We start from the raw sequence: 15,298 nt of genomic DNA, 5'->3' as shown, positions 1-15,298 counted from the left end.
AAAGAATAAATCACTAGGAACCAATGATGTCCCAATTGAATGTGTTTTGTACAAATATGGAGTACAAAACAATGGCCAGCAGACTGGAAATGATAAATATGCATCCCCATCCATAAAAAAGAGACACAAAAGACTGAAGAAACTATAGGACTATAGCATTAATTTCCCACTCAAGCACAATCATGCTCAAAATACTGCAGCGTAGACTCCCATCACACGTGGAGAGAGAAATCCCAGAGGCACAAGCAGGGTTCAGGAAGGAAAGAAGCACTAGGGACCACATTGCAAACATGCTATGGGTTATGGAAAGCACCAAAGAATTCCAGAAGAAAATCAGTATGTGCTTTATAGACTATAACAAAGCCTTTGATTCATAGATCACGAAAATCTGTGGAACATACTTAAAGACATGGCAGTGCCAATACATCTGATAGTCCTGTGTGGAATCTATAATGATGAGGAATCTGTATTTAGGCCAAGAGGCAACTGTTAGAATAAAAAGTAAAAGAATGGTTCTCCATCAGGCAAGACTGCACACTGTCACCCTATTTGTTCAACTTGTATGCAGAAAATATCATACAAAGAGCAGGTTTAGACTGAGAAGAAGGAGGAGTGAAGATAGGAGGAAGGAACATAAACCTTCGTAAGACATGCAGATGACACCATACTACTGGTGGAAAATATCAGAGACTTGGAAAAACTACTAAGGAAAGTTAAGAAAGTACAAAAGCAGGCCTACTGCTGAACATAAAGAAAACAATAATAATGACCATAGAGGATCTACATAAATTCAACATAGATGATGAGAAAACTGAAATCGTTAAAAATTTCTTGTACTTCGATCAAGTGTTGATCAGAATAGAGACTGCAGTCAGAAAAGCAGAAGAAGACTAGGTATGGGAAGATCAGCTGTGAAAGAACTAGGCAAGATCCTGAAGTGAATATAGAACTGAATTGAAGTTAGAATTGTCCAGGCCATCATCTTCTTCATTGCTCTGTATGATGGTTGTGAGAGCTGGACTGTTAAGAAAGTGGACAAGAAGAAAATCAACTCATTTGAGATATGGTGTTGGAGAAGAATGCTGAGGATACTATGGACAGCCAAAAAGACAGAAAAGAAAATGGCTCCTTGAATAGATCAAGCCAGAACTCTCTCTGGAAGCCAAGATGACAAAACTGAGGATGTTGTACTTTGGTCACATCATGAGAAGACATGAAAAGACAATAATACTAGGAAAGAGAAGACTACACCAGATGGCTGGACTCAATCAATGAGTTTACGGGCCTAAATTTATAGGACCTAAGCAGAGCAGTGGAGGAGATGTTTCATCCACAGGGTTGCCATGAATTGGGGTTGACTCAGAAGCTAACAACAACATACAGAAAGAAAATTATGAAAAATAGACTTTGCAAAACAAACCACTACATGGTCAGGATGTTAAAAGCATAGAAAGAAAAGTTGAGGTTTAATAACATGCTTTTAATAAATAAACCTCTAGCACCAATCTAATAAAGGCTCTTTTGTCAGCAAACTGTCACTTGCTGAAAGCCCACCTTGAATGAAAAGACTTTTGCTTTCCAGAAGAAAGACGCCAGGGATGGGACAGTCTAGCCAAGGGGTTCCACTGCAAGGGACCAGCCTGTCTGCATGTTCTACCAAATGGGCCTTTGGTGATGGAAGGGATGAGCTAAGATCTTCCCCTGAGAATTTCAAAACCCAGGCAGCCTCAAATGGATAAATACTGTATAGTCTTTCAGTTAGCCAGGACCTGACTTTGTAGCTCATGCCCAGCACTTGACATTGTGCTCAGAAACAGACTAGTAACCAGTGGGGCTTTGTCACAAGGGAGCCATGTGCTCCTGTGGGAAACTCAGTAGGGGTGGGCAGCATGTTAGAGCTCAGAGGAGCAGTTTGTCCGAGTCAGCATCTTCACAGCACTTGACTAGCCCTCTGTATCAGCTGCAGTACCCCTCCTGGCCATCTTCACTGGTGGTGCTGCCAGGCTGCCCCCAGTTCTGGGAGGAGTGGGTCCAGGGTCTCTGGTCTGAGGCCTTCCCTGGTTTTAACCAGTATTCAGGACTGGAAGAGCATGCTTTTTCTGTGAAAAGAGGACCCCAAATTTTAATATTTTAAAAGTGGCTTTTGATGCAAATGATGTGTGCGCATCTGTTAATTTCCTTTAACCTTACTTTCTGCAGCTCGCTTTACAGAGTTTTGAAACTGTCCAGAAGCTGTTGAAGGTAAGAAGGAGAATAGCTTTATATGTTGACCAAGCTCTAGTTGCTGAACTAGTAGTAGGAATTAAAGGAGCAGATATCTTGCTTGAGTGTGTATGTTTTAGGTGACTCATGGGGTGAGGCGGGGGTGCCATATCTTTGATGATAGTGTGCCCCCAAGTCCCAGTGAAAGCTCTCAGTAATAAGGATAGTGAGCACAAGAATACAGAGACAATAACTTAAGTCCTGCTGCAGAGGAAATAAACCCTTTAAGCAGAGGTGATAACTTTGGAGGAAAAGGTCAGCAATGGGACTGGCACAGGTACAGGCTTTGATATCACTTTACAGTCATGGCTCCATCCAATGGAATCCTGGGGTATGCAGTTTGGTGATGAACTTAGAGCTTCTGGTTTGGGAGCGCTGGTCCACTTCCCACAATCTATAGCACTACAAGCTCTGGTCCACTACACTCAATCTATAGCACTACAGATACAGAATGTTCTCAGCAGACTACAAATCCCAGGATTCTGTCGAATTGAAGCCATGACATTTAACTTGGGATCAAACTGCTACAACTGTAGAATCTAACACCATTGCTTTAATTCAGGAGTGGCTGATCCGCTAGCTGTAGAAACCTTTTATACTTTTTGTGAGTTTTTTTTTATTTCCATGCTTTCATGTTAGGGTGGGAATCATAAAGTCATAGAGATGGAAGAGACCATAAGGGATATTATTTTTATCATGATCATCATCCTGCCCATTTCCCAAAATTGAGGGGACTGAGGAGGTATGATGGGAGTGGGGGGACGTTGAGAGGGTCCAGAGCCTTGTTTTCCCTGGGCCACTCTGAGGGCTTTCCCACCAAACCAAAAGTCACCCCCTCTGATTCCCTAAACTGGGCCAAAACAAGGGTAGGTCACACTAGATTGTTTTGTGCGAAGTACCACACAAAGGCTAGTAACCAAAACTTAAACTATTAAACAGGCACTTCTGTTTAAATGCTAACTTGGAACAATTTAAAACACATTTGAAACAAAATCAAACAGATGATAGCCCAGCACACCATGTCAAAAGACTCTTCTGCCCCAACCACTTCACAGCTAAAGCCCTGCTCTGTGAAAAGAGATCAGGGAGGGGGGCAATTGAGTCTCCCAAAGTGATTCTGCAGGCTGGGAACAGCTACCAAGAAGGCTCTGTCCTGTGTCCTCACCAACTGTGCTTGTGAGAATGAGAACAAGTCCTCCCCCAAAGATCATTGTAGGCTTGTCTCATGTTGGCGTCTGCTGCTCAACAATTTTCCTCTGGTATTCTTTGGTTCTGAGGGAGCCTTGTATTAAAAGCTGGGCTGACAAGAAAGCAGAGCAGTGAAAACCTGCCTTTCCTCAGCCATCTAATAAATTCTCTTTAAATGCTTGCTTCAGAGAGCCTTCCGATAATTATTACCCAGTGTGACTTACACATGCCTGCTCTTTGTGTGAAGAATGTAATGTGAAGCAACATGAAGGACCTGAGAGCACTTCAAACTCACCCCTTGGGGTACACTGTGCTGTATAAACAGAGGTGTAACAAGAATGTGTCTTCTGACTACACTGCCAAGGCGGCATTAGCGCCCTGGGAAGTCGCAGTGACATCACCAGTGTGCCACCCCATTTGGTGTGGAGCACACGCGACGTCATCGATGTGCACGCTGTGTGGATGGCACTGCTGTCATGTGCTAGGGTTCGGGAGTGTGCGGTTGCTGTGCGCCCCCAAACTCTAGAATCGGCACCAGTACGCCGCTTCCTGCACGTCTGTATTGGGCCTGTTTGAATGTATGTGGCTGTGTCTCAGGAAGAAGTTGAGCTATTCCTGGTCACTTGGAAGAAATTCCTTAGTCACTAAAGGTGATCAGCTAAGTGACAGAGTGGGCTTATTCATTCTCTTCCAAGTCTTGAAGGTTTAGGGAAAACAGAGCAATCGTTATAGACAAATTGTGGTATTAGTTGCTTGGTATTCATTTCAAGGCAGGGCTGTCAGTGAACCTTAGGATTGTGTTTTTGCACCCAAAGTTCTGAATGCAGTTAAAGGAACCTGCATGGTTATGAAAGATCATCCAGTTATGTTTGTCAAGCCACATCTCCCCCCCCCCCCCCCCCCCGCAAATTTTACAGCAGCTATCTTTAGACTGTGTTGGTTACATGCCTGCAAGAATGGTGTATCAAACTGAACTCAATAAATATTTTCTAGGATTGAGATCTGTTGCATAGCTTGGAAGAATTCAGATGGGGATTATGCATGCTTCCTTCATCTGAGATGGCTGGTTGGAGGAGACAAAACTTTCAATTTTTATAGTTTTTTTGTGGGTCTTTGGGGCTATGAGGCCGTGTTCTAGAAGAGTTTCTTCCTGACATTTCACCAGCCGCTGTGGCTGTGTCTTTAATTAATGATCCATTGTCTGCTGGGAAACCCCTCACCCTGGGTGGTTTTCATTTGCATGGGCTGGGTCCTGATTTTGGTGTTTTCCAGGACTGGTTGCCAAACTTTGTTTAATTTAATTGGCAATGCTGGGTATAAGTCATCTACATAAGATTTTGGTGGGAAGAGGAAATTCAAATTCTGTAATGAAGTAAACTTTAGGTTGGACAAATGAGAAATCTGAGGAGACAAAAGTTGACCATTTGGTCTGTCTCATTTCCAGGCATGCCTTTGGGATGGGGCTGGGAAAATTTTGGCAGGTGTGTGTGCATGGGAGTTTTCCACTCCTGAGGACCTGGTCTAGGCCATGACTGTTCCCCCAGCAATTGCAGCTGCAAGTAGCCAGAGGCCAGCCTCTTGCTTTGGTGGAGGTGGGGTGGGCTTTGGGGGAAGTTTGGAGCAATCCTCCCACATTCCTGAAATTCTCCGGGTGTCAGTAGCAAACAACCAGGAGCTTTGGGCATGCATTCTGCTCAGCCCTGAGTTAAGGCTTACACCAATCTTTTGCAAAGTTTCACTTCTCTTTCTTTCCCCTTTACTTCCTCCATTAAGCCATTTACCTGGATCGTGCCTGGCGTCTTGATGGGAGGAGAAAAGAAGAAGTCGGAAAAAGCCAGGTAGGGTGCCAGCTTCATAAAATTCTTCCCTTTTTTTGAGCCCTCGCTCTTTCCTCGGGGCTCTTTCATCTGTCACTCTCTCCTGGGGTGCCCCCTTTTTAAAATTTTTAGTGAGGAAGGAGGCTTGTGACTTTGGATCAGGCTGTGAGCACCCCCCACCGTGGATCTTACAGAAAGCGGACGGCTGGGCCAGCGGGAAGTATGTTCACATCTCTCCGCTGTTTTTAAAATGTTGATGAGCTTTTCTAAGCCGACAGTGATGATCCCTCTTGGTGCCTGCAAGGTTTTCCGCTCCTCTGCCATCTCTCCCTGCTTCCCTGTTTATCTGAATCTCTTGCAAGCTCCTACAAGTTTGCCAAGCAAATGGTTTGACCCAAGCAGCTTGAGGACCACATTTGTTGTCTGGACCCAGGCGTTCTTAAGATGGAGCAGAAGGCTGGTTGCAGCTAAATCAGCCAGGGAAGGGCAGTGATGTCAATGTTATATTCCATGGCATTCATTAGCACTGTAGAATGCTCAGTGCTTTGTGGTGGTTAATTAGATTTGCTATGAAGGCACACAACTGTTTAATTTGAGATGGTGCCTGAATGCAGAAAGAAGCTAGATTTGGATCCTCTCCTGATAGATCTCTGGTTAGTTTTGAGATTGGAGATGATTGAGGCCCAATCCAGGATATTTTTTAATTTCTGTTTTTTAGTAAGCTGTGCTGGGTTCATTGAGAGCTAATGTGGCTTTGGGGCTCCAGTGTGGAACTGGGATCTGAGAGATCCAGGATACATCCATTCCATATCATCCAAAAAGGTCACGTTGCATATGTGGCATAACTTGGGCCTGCATTTGCCACCAAGAGAACCCTGGCCCTTGTGTATCCACCCCACGGTTTTAGCTCTATTCTAAAATCCTAGATGTGTTAGTGCAAGGATGTGCGTCCCAGTTCTCAAATGATAACCAAGTGATGATTTGGCTCCCATGGATGGGTGCTGGACATCCATGCTTCCTCTTCCTCCTTTTTAAAATTCTGACGCTGATTTTGTGGTTTGCGGCAAAACCATAGTTTGCTGTGCTGTTAATAGTGGGTGAACCATGATGTTTACCGTCCTTTGGAGTAAAACTACAATTTGGTTGGTTCTGATTGTGACTGCTGACATTGTGTTTATGGCAAACCAGGGTGTTGGGATGTGTGTGTGTGTGCTTGGATGTGTGAAACATGAAAAGCAGATACAATCTGTGAGCTCAGCTCAGAGGCTCAGCTGCCAAAATGCAGCGTGGCTCTTCCATCCCAGCCAGGCTTCTTTGGCAATATCAACACCACCCAGTGCTCTCTGTTCCCCTTCAAACAGGTTGCGCAAAGGAATCAACATTCTGATTGCTACTCCGGGGCGTCTGGTGGACCATATCAATTCCACGCAGTGTGTTCACTTCCGCCATGTCAGGTGGCTGGTTCTGGATGAGGCTGACAGGTACGCACGCAGTTCTGAGCCCTTCCACTTGGATGGAATGGTTTCCTCACAGCAGAATGAGCCAGGTTTTCTTTTCCATAAATCCTCCACCGTGTATGACCTGCTAGCTGCTATCGTGCCTGGCTGCTGCCACGTGCCCAAGAGATGGATGGCTCCTGTGGGTTTTTTGAGTTTTGCTTTTCTTCTGTGACCCATCCTGCAGGATCCTGGATTTGGGATTTGAGAAAGCTTTGACTGTGATCCTGAATGCCGTGAATGCCGACAGTGCAAAGCAGCAGAGAGTTCTTCTGTCAGCTACCCTTACAGAAGGTAGGCCCTACAGGAGTGGCCGCTTGCTTGGTGGGGTGGTGGGTGAGAGAGGGTCACTTGGGAGAGATCCTGGGCAGCCCCAGCATTTGCTGCTGCACAGTGTGGAAGGGCTGGGTTCTAAGTATCTTTTCTCCTTCCAGCTCCAGGGGCTCATGCACTTGTCATTTTAGTTAATTTATATCACACTCTTCCCAGCACACAACCCAAGGAAGTTTACCACAGTTTAAAACAAATTTCAGCTAAAATATTATTTTATAAAAGTTAAAAAACCCAAACCTTTCTGTTAAAAAAGCACATAGATAAAACAACTTAAAGCACATTTAAAACATAATTAAAACTCATTTCCTTTCTCAGTCCCAGTGGAAATAATATGTTTTTTATTTATATTTCCCGCTGCTCCCAAGATCGAAGCAGGATTCCAACAGAATATAAAACAGAGAACAATATAAACACTTACAACTTACAATTTAAAATATAATCACCATAATATAATAATAATTTGTTAAAACAATCTATAAAAACATTATCAATTTAGCAACATACGATATCAATCATAACATATTTTGGGCTTGAGTTAATTTCTATAATGTATACTTTATAACGAATTGGAAGGGTATGCCAATTGAAAAAGGTAGGTTTTTAGCATCTTCTTAAAAATTTCTAATGTAGGGATACACCGTATCTCCTCAGGGAGATTATTCCAATATGAAGGGGCCATAACCGAAAAAGATCTTTGATGGGTAGATTTTAATCTTACTCTGGGGAGCTCTAGTAAAAGAGTGCGGGGCGGATTGTGTAGGGAGAGGCGTTCCTTCAGGTAACTTGGGCCCAAGCCATGTAGGGCTTTAAAGGTAATGACCAACACTTTGTATTGGGCCCGGAAGCTAATGGGCAGCCAGTGGAGAGATTTTAATACTGGTGTTATGTGATCTTGCCTTGAAGATCCGGCGACCAGTCTGGCTGCAGCATTTTGGACTAACTGAAGCTGACAGAAATGACAGAAACCCCTCCTCTGAAGGTCTTAAAACTCGAGCTTGTGTTCTTCCACCTTAGGAGCCTCAAGAGACTACAGATGTGACTAGTGTCTTCCATTTCCCAAAGTTCAGTGCAGTTCTGTTCTATCATTCCTTGGCACTGTGGGTAAAAAACGGCAAACATTTCCATTTGTCTTGGTATTTTTCTGCCTGGTAAAACTGAGGCTGAGAGAAGTGTGTGTGTATACAAAGTGTCTTTTTCCACCCTTCCTCTTCCAAATTCAGAAAGGCCACAGATATTGGATTGGCACAGGTGAAAGGGTGGAATTTTGGCACTTGGTAAAAGAAACCAGAAAGCATGGGCAATCCCAGAATTCATCTGGGCAGCTGGAGCAAGAAGAGTGACCATGTGGGCCTCATCTTCAGACAGAAATGCAAGAACATCCAGGAGAATTGCATCTTTTAGTCCAAAACATCTGGTGTGCTCCAGGCTGGGGAAGGCAAGCGTACGGCATGCATATTAAACATTGTTTTTGTTGCTTTCTTTTATCTACAACAGGAGTCTCAAGATTAGCCAACATCAGCTTGCAGAGTCCAGTCTGCATTTCTGTTGTGGGAGAATCCCGGGACTTGGACACAACTGAGGTAAAGGCAGTCACTGGGGAAGTCATGGATGATCATGCCATGGGAGAGGAAAGAGACAGTTTTGCTGTGCCAGGAAAACTTCAGCAGAATGTGGTGGTTGTCCCAAGCAAGCTGAGACTGGTGACACTGGCAGCTTTTATCCTTGCGAAATTCAAGGTGAGAGAGACTCTTTGATTGGGGAACATACTGAGTGAGATTAAAGTGCAGGGCCTTAAACACAGGACCAAAAGCTTATAATGAGTCCTGGCTTGAACTAGTAGCCAGTTTCTTCACAGGATGAGGTTGATATAATATAGATCCTTTCCATGGCTGTTCAACTGGTCCAAAACCAACAGTTACTCTAAAGGGTAATGGGTATTTGTCCCCTTCCCAAAAACATTTCTTGCTTCAGCAGTTTTCATTCACTGTATATTAAGGGATACAGCCATGAAAGCCACTGAGTGACTTTGACCCATTGTCAGCATGACCTACTTCATAGGGAGTGGAGGAGACCCATGTGTGGTGCATTCAGCTTATTGGAGGGAAGGCAGGATAGAAAGATTGCTAACAAAAAAAAAAAAATGTTTATTCTCATCCCTGCAGTTTGAAAAGGGCAATAAGATGGTTGTCTTCTTCTCAAGCTGTGAGCAGGTGGACTTTCACCATGCCCTCTTTCAGAAGGTCTTGGCTGAGGACCTGGTGGCAGGAGGACATGAGAAGTTGCAGCTTCCTCTTTCAGCTTTGGTGTTTGCGCGCTTGCACGGTGACATGAAACAGGAGGTAAGCCCCCCTCCGGTGTCTGCTCAAACCCTAGTTGGGTGCTAAGTTCAATGGAAGCCCTGATTTTTCTCCTAGAACCATCTCTCAAAAAGCATCCCTGTTGATTTGGTGCCAGAGAATTTCTTCTCTGGTCTTCTCATGGAAGTAGGTTGGCTCTTTTCTGCCCTGAGCTGCCTGCTACAGAGCCAGATCTAATGTAATAATGGCAGCATGAAATCCCAGCTGTTCTGTCCTGTCCAGCCTCACAGGCGTCTTTTCACTGATATAGCTCAAATAGCGACAAAACATGTAGTTCTATAGGCCTTATGCAGTAACTGTGGAAGAAAGCAAGATCACAGTAGAGTGATCTGAAAGCACAACACCACAAGTCCCATGATAAAGATACAGAAGTCCACATACACTAAATGTAATGTGGTAAAAATAAATAAATGAGCCCTAGAGTTAATCAAGCCTGAATTCTCCCTAGAAACCGAAATGACTAAACTGAGGCTTTCATTCCTTGGGCATATCATGAGACCACAAGACTCAGTGGGGCAGATGGTAATGCTGGGTAAAGTGGAAGGCAGTAGAAAAAGAGGAAGACAACAACACAGGTTAATTGATTCCATCATGGAAGCCGTGGCTGTGCCGATTTTGCACAACCTGAGCAGTCAATGACTTGAAGGCTCTCATTTGGAGGGTAGCCATATGTCAAAGCTGACTTGACTGCACATAACAGCAAAGATGAAGAAACTGCTGTTCTGTTCCTCCCTCCCCATCCAAAACTGTGCTTCTGTTGTCCTGAGCTCCCGTCCCCTTGTCTGCCTGAGCTGCGGAGAGAGAGGTAGAATGGGCCTGGCCTGACTCAGACCTGACCAGCTGTTAAGGCAACTGAAGCAGCACTCCAAAGCTGACATGGGGGGAAGGGGTTTTGCCTTTTAGTTCCCAGTGTGTAATTAGCGTTCCATGTCTTCAAATTAAGAGCATTAATGGAGCTAAATTGTGACTCCCATATGGTACTGCTGGGCATGGCTGCTGTCGTCAAGATGGGGCTCTCTTCTCGGGGCCAGGAAGAAAGGGAGGCCAGGTCACTTTCCTCAGCACACACTTTTTCCATGTCCATGTTATTTGGGAGGTGCTGTGGGATGTGTTGAGGATCAGGTCTGTCACAGTGCTAGAGCAGATTTATAACTGAACCTGCCTGCTGGTTTTAAATCCATCTTTCATCTGTTGCAATAGCTAGGGTCCCATGAATGCTAGTGACACTTCACAAGGTTGAAAAAAACAGGAAGGAGTTCCCTGCCCCAAGCATCTTTCGCTCTTCTGTCTTTCAAATAAATTCTATTTTAAATTCTGTTATATGCAAAGTTGCATATAATAGAGAGCAAGGAAGATAATCTTATGGTTCTTGGACTGTTGTACTGCAACACTCAACCTAGCTCCCAGCCTGTGGTAAGGCTACTGGGACTTGCAGTCAGACAACTTCTGAAGGCCCATACATTTGCAGCTGCATGTAGTCTAGTTTGCCTTTCCAGTTTCATATCCTTCAGTAGACAAAGATGCTCTGGCACCAATTTCTTTAATTTACTGCGTGTGGTATGCAAAGATGTGTTTAAGCTGATGTGTAGTGTTTTAAATGAGTTAATTTTTAAAAGTACTCAAACTTTTTACTCTTTTAGATGTGGATGTCGCCCCTCGCACTTAACTTAGTATTTGAATAAATGTATTTTGTTTACTTAGTCTGAATATTTGCACCTGCACATTCATGTATATTCTTATTTAATATTTTACAAGGAAATAACATTGTTCAAATTAGAATAGTTTTATTTAAGTAAATTCAGTATTTAACTTAACGCATGTGTAAACTTCATACGTAAAAAAGTTTGGGAGGAGGAGAAAAGATCAATGCCTCCAGGTCCTGCTCTGCCATTTCAGAACCACTGAGTTAATTCCTTTTAAAATGGACTGAAAAGCATGTACCAAGCCTGGAGGTGTTGTCACATTCCTGTGTGGCAGCAAAAATAGCAGAGTTACAGGTACTTTGTGACTTCAGTTTTTATAAGGAAACAACCTGTTTGATCATAGAATCATAGAATTGAGAGGGGCTCTGTGAGCCATCAGGATCTACCCCCTGCTTAGTGCAAGATCTCCAGCGAGAGCATCCCAGCAGGGAGCCATCCAGCCTCTTTTTGAAGATGTCCAGAGAAAGAGACCCCACCACCTCTTTAGACAAATGGTTCCATTGCTGAACCTTTTCCATCCCTGCCCATTCCCTCCCTTGACCCCTTATTATAGTAGCAAGAAACTGCAGGTGAGCATGTGTTACAATTAATTGGTTTTTTAAAATTAGTGCCACTAAATAGCTGAAGTTGATAATTTTTAATTACTTTATTGTTATATAATTGTGAGTTATATTTCTGTCTGCTTTTCCTACAGGCAGTTCAGGGTTATCCTCCCTCGGCTTTCTGTCCTTATAGCAACCCTGTAGAGTAGGTTGGTTGTCTTCACAGCCATCCAGCAAATAGGCCAGGTTGAAAAAGAGAGAGATGGTAACTGGCTTCAGCGTCACTGCCAGTGGGTTATGGACCAGGTTCTCCCACATTTCAGTCCAGTGCTATAACCACTAGACCGTATTGGCTTTTATGTTATGGTGTCATCAGTGGTTCTGTAGAGTCTTGCCTAACCAGTTACCCTCCCAGTATGCTGGGCTGTGCCTCCCAATAGCCCTGCTAGCTGTTAGTTGATGGGTGTTGTAGTCCAACATTTCCAGGGGGCACCAGGTGAGGTGCTGTTTCAAGGAGTAAACAACTACACAGTACAGTGAAAACAAATAAAACCCAATTAAACTGAACTTAGTTGTATCTCATATTTTTCCCCATTTTGTGGCCTCTGGAAGTGATTGGGTCCCAGGCACTCAGTTTGAAATTAAAACCCTCGGTCACCTTCATAGCTCTGTGTTCTCTCTGTGGTATTAATTTTACTCGCAAGATATAGTGACTCTTGACTGATATTATCTTCTTCTCTTAGGAAAGGACAGCTGTCTTCCAGGACTTCTTGCAATCAAAAACTGGCATTTTACTCTGCACTGTAAGTTGCCAAATAATAACGGAATGTCACCAAATATAACTTGAGCCCAGTTTATCCTGCCATATGGTATGGGGAGAGGGAGCATGATACAGAACTAATTCAGAGTGATAGGTGTTCAGAATAAGAAGAGTGGTGACTGGGGCTGCCCTGCGGATTGCCAGTTACTGTGGCTGCACTGTGGTGTAGCTAGTCCTCATGAATAACCTAGAGAATCAAGAATGTTGGGTTCGAGGCAAAGCTTGCAAATGTGTTTCATTATTAATACAAAGGGCTTTCTGTCCTGGGCAGGCTGCATTTGCTCTTCGGGTTCCTTTCAAGGGCAGATCGAAGGCCACCATCCCCAGCAGTTATTGGTTTGTGCTCTCTTCTGTCCCGTTCCCCCCACATTTTTGACCTCCAGCTACATCAGACTGCTGCATCGCTACACAATTTGCTCACTAATCGCAACAGCTGTTGGCCTGGGAAAACGTGTGTGTCTTGGCGGTGTCTTCCTGCTGCAAATGTGTAAATTACAGCGATCAGGAGTCATTAGAGCTGAAAAGCTCTGGCCGCCTGTGAAGTTCCGTAGGGTTGCCTCCATGTATGGTTTGCTAGCTTTTGTTTTTTTTGGCGGGGAAATGATTGTACATTTGAGGAGTCTGACAAAGGTGGATATGAGAAGATCCCTGCTGGATATATGCAGGGGCAGAGGTGACAACATTGATAGATCAGAGGCCTCTGGTGACTCCTCAGCAAGGAAGAAAGACAAAAACCCTCCCCTGTTGTCTGCTCCCTGTATCAAGTATTCTGAGGTAGACTGCTTTTGAACATGAAGCCTCCCTTTATTTTAATTATCAGTTGCACTGAGTGAGCTCATGGTAGCATAGATGGCTCTCCTACTCCCTACTCTTCCCTCATAACAGCCCTATGAGGTAGGTCAAGTGTGAAGAGAGTGACTGGCCCAAGAACATCCAGGGAGCTTTATGGGCAAGTAGAGATTTGAGCCCAGTTTGTCTTTGTTTTACATTCTAACAACTATGCTAAGTTGGCTCTCTTAACTATTGGGTGATTTCTCATCTGTGGTTTTATTTGTGGTTTTTAAAAGCTGTGTGGCCTGTCATCATATCTTATTTTCTTTTCATTTTAAATGTGAAAAGTCACATTTTGACTCAGAAAGGGCCAGAATCCCAAAGGCATGTACAGCTGGCTCTTCATCTCCACAGGGGTACATATCCTCAGGGTTTCCTTGGGACCTCAAGTTCTGTTGTTTCCTATAGCAGTGCAACTGCGTTGCCGCAGCCATGTGCATGCGCTACCATTGGGGAAAACAGGGCAGCACCATCTGCATATGCTCAAATCTTTGGATGACAAGTCCATGGAAGAAGAAAGCAGACTTAGAATGTAAACTTTAAGAACAGTTTAGAAAGAATTAATTCAGTCTTGTCAGGGGGAATTACAGAGAACTAAGTCAGTTAATCAATCATCAGAGAGCTGTTTGATCTAATGAGTCAGTTGAATTTCAAAATGCTTCTGAAGAAAGATGTTCAACAAAGTCTACTTGTGCATCCTTTTCCCACCCCCTCAGTGTCCTGTTTTGGTCACAGTGCTGCCGCACTCCTTGGCCATCTTGGTTTTCTGCTAGAGTGATATAATTTACAAATATGCTGCCTGGTTAATTGGAGACTCCTTTTTTAGTTGATTAAAAGGATTTCCTTACCAACAATTCAAATTAATTAAATGTAACAACCCTAGTTAACTTCCATATCTTCACTACACATTTTCTTCTTTCTCTTCTAAGCCTCCTGCTAATTGCTTGTACTGGGCAAGATCCAAGACCTACTGTTAATATGAGAAGAGTGCAAAACCCATGCTTACTCTTTTCCCTCTTCCCTTTCTCTTTCCTGCTTCCCCATTATTTCGTGTTTCCTGCTTTGCTGCTCAGGTTCGCCTGGCTTAATCCTCTGTCTCTGAGGAGACTTGTGCTGCGCATCAAGGGTCTGGCGGCTTCTCTTTTCCCCGCTTTGAACTCATTTGGCGGATGGCTTCCCTCAGAGGAACTGATTGTTGAAACACAAGTTAAAGCAGAAAGATAAAGGTAAACAGCAGACAGGCAGACCTTTGGTACACCCAAGAATATGTTCCTTGTCCATTCAACAGAGTGAAGTGGCCTGCTTCAGTTGGCCATATTCTTTGTGAATAATGACAGACATGGCACATTCTAGCTTTAGTTTTAAATTTCCAGCTCCTCCAGGGCTGCTGCTGGTGGTGATGGCTGGGAGTGGCTTGTCAAAGGGTTCACAATGGCTTCTCTTGAGGAAGGAATAGAAGGCCTGAACTGCCTCAGACTTTCTCTAGTGCTCACAATCCCCATACTTGGGTCTAATGTTTCTGACATAACAACGACACCTTCCTTTGGCCTCTTTCCATCTCCTTTGGTATACCATTTTCTGCAGCACAGAGGTAGGAGCGATCGATGAAGAGCACTGCTCAGAGCGCAAAGAAATTAGGACCACAGAAGTAGATGTAGCAAATCTTTGACCAAATTGGGAGAACCTTTCTGTCAACCAGGGCCTGGCCTTGTAAATGTTATCTCCGCTTTCTCCTTCACCAAAGCTTTTCACTCAGCTTCTCTTGGGGCGGTGCTCTTTCTGAAGCAAACTCACAGGGAGAGGAGAAGATGGTTTTGGAGACTTCTGTTTGCCCGTTAAACTCCATCATGCTAACTCATCTTGCCAGTTTTCTGGCGGGTGCGGCCAAGTGCTTTCGCCCTCTGACAGCTTTCCGTGCTCCCCCCACCCTCCTCCGATTACGCAGCCCA

General features: G+C 44.1%; 1 protein-coding gene across 3 annotated transcripts in view; it reads left to right on the top strand.

The window, feature by feature from the left end:
• LOC149308186 (ATP-dependent DNA helicase DDX31-like) overlaps nucleotides 1-15,298 on the top strand; it is a 65,922-nt gene that overhangs the window by 6,470 nt on the left and 44,154 nt on the right. For all 3 annotated transcript variants that reach the window (XM_089535273.1, XM_089535272.1, XM_089535274.1), the window contains exons 8-14: nucleotides 2,200-2,241; nucleotides 5,224-5,288; nucleotides 6,629-6,748; nucleotides 6,951-7,057; nucleotides 8,591-8,832; nucleotides 9,259-9,435; nucleotides 12,442-12,501. In XM_089535273.1, coding sequence (XP_089391399.1) covers nucleotides 2,200-2,241; nucleotides 5,224-5,288; nucleotides 6,629-6,748; nucleotides 6,951-7,057; nucleotides 8,591-8,832; nucleotides 9,259-9,435; nucleotides 12,442-12,501 — 813 coding nt within the window. The remainder of the gene's footprint in view (nucleotides 1-2,199; nucleotides 2,242-5,223; nucleotides 5,289-6,628; nucleotides 6,749-6,950; nucleotides 7,058-8,590; nucleotides 8,833-9,258; nucleotides 9,436-12,441; nucleotides 12,502-15,298) is intronic.

Source organism: Sceloporus occidentalis, unplaced genomic scaffold, assembly GCF_023333645.1.
Source record: "Sceloporus occidentalis isolate IW3139 unplaced genomic scaffold, rSceOcc1.0.p SCAF_8, whole genome shotgun sequence".
In the NCBI taxonomy this organism is placed as follows: domain Eukaryota; kingdom Metazoa; phylum Chordata; class Lepidosauria; order Squamata; family Phrynosomatidae; genus Sceloporus; species Sceloporus occidentalis.
Note: the sequence above shows the minus strand (reverse complement) of the source record. Positions and strands in the feature narration are given on the sequence as shown.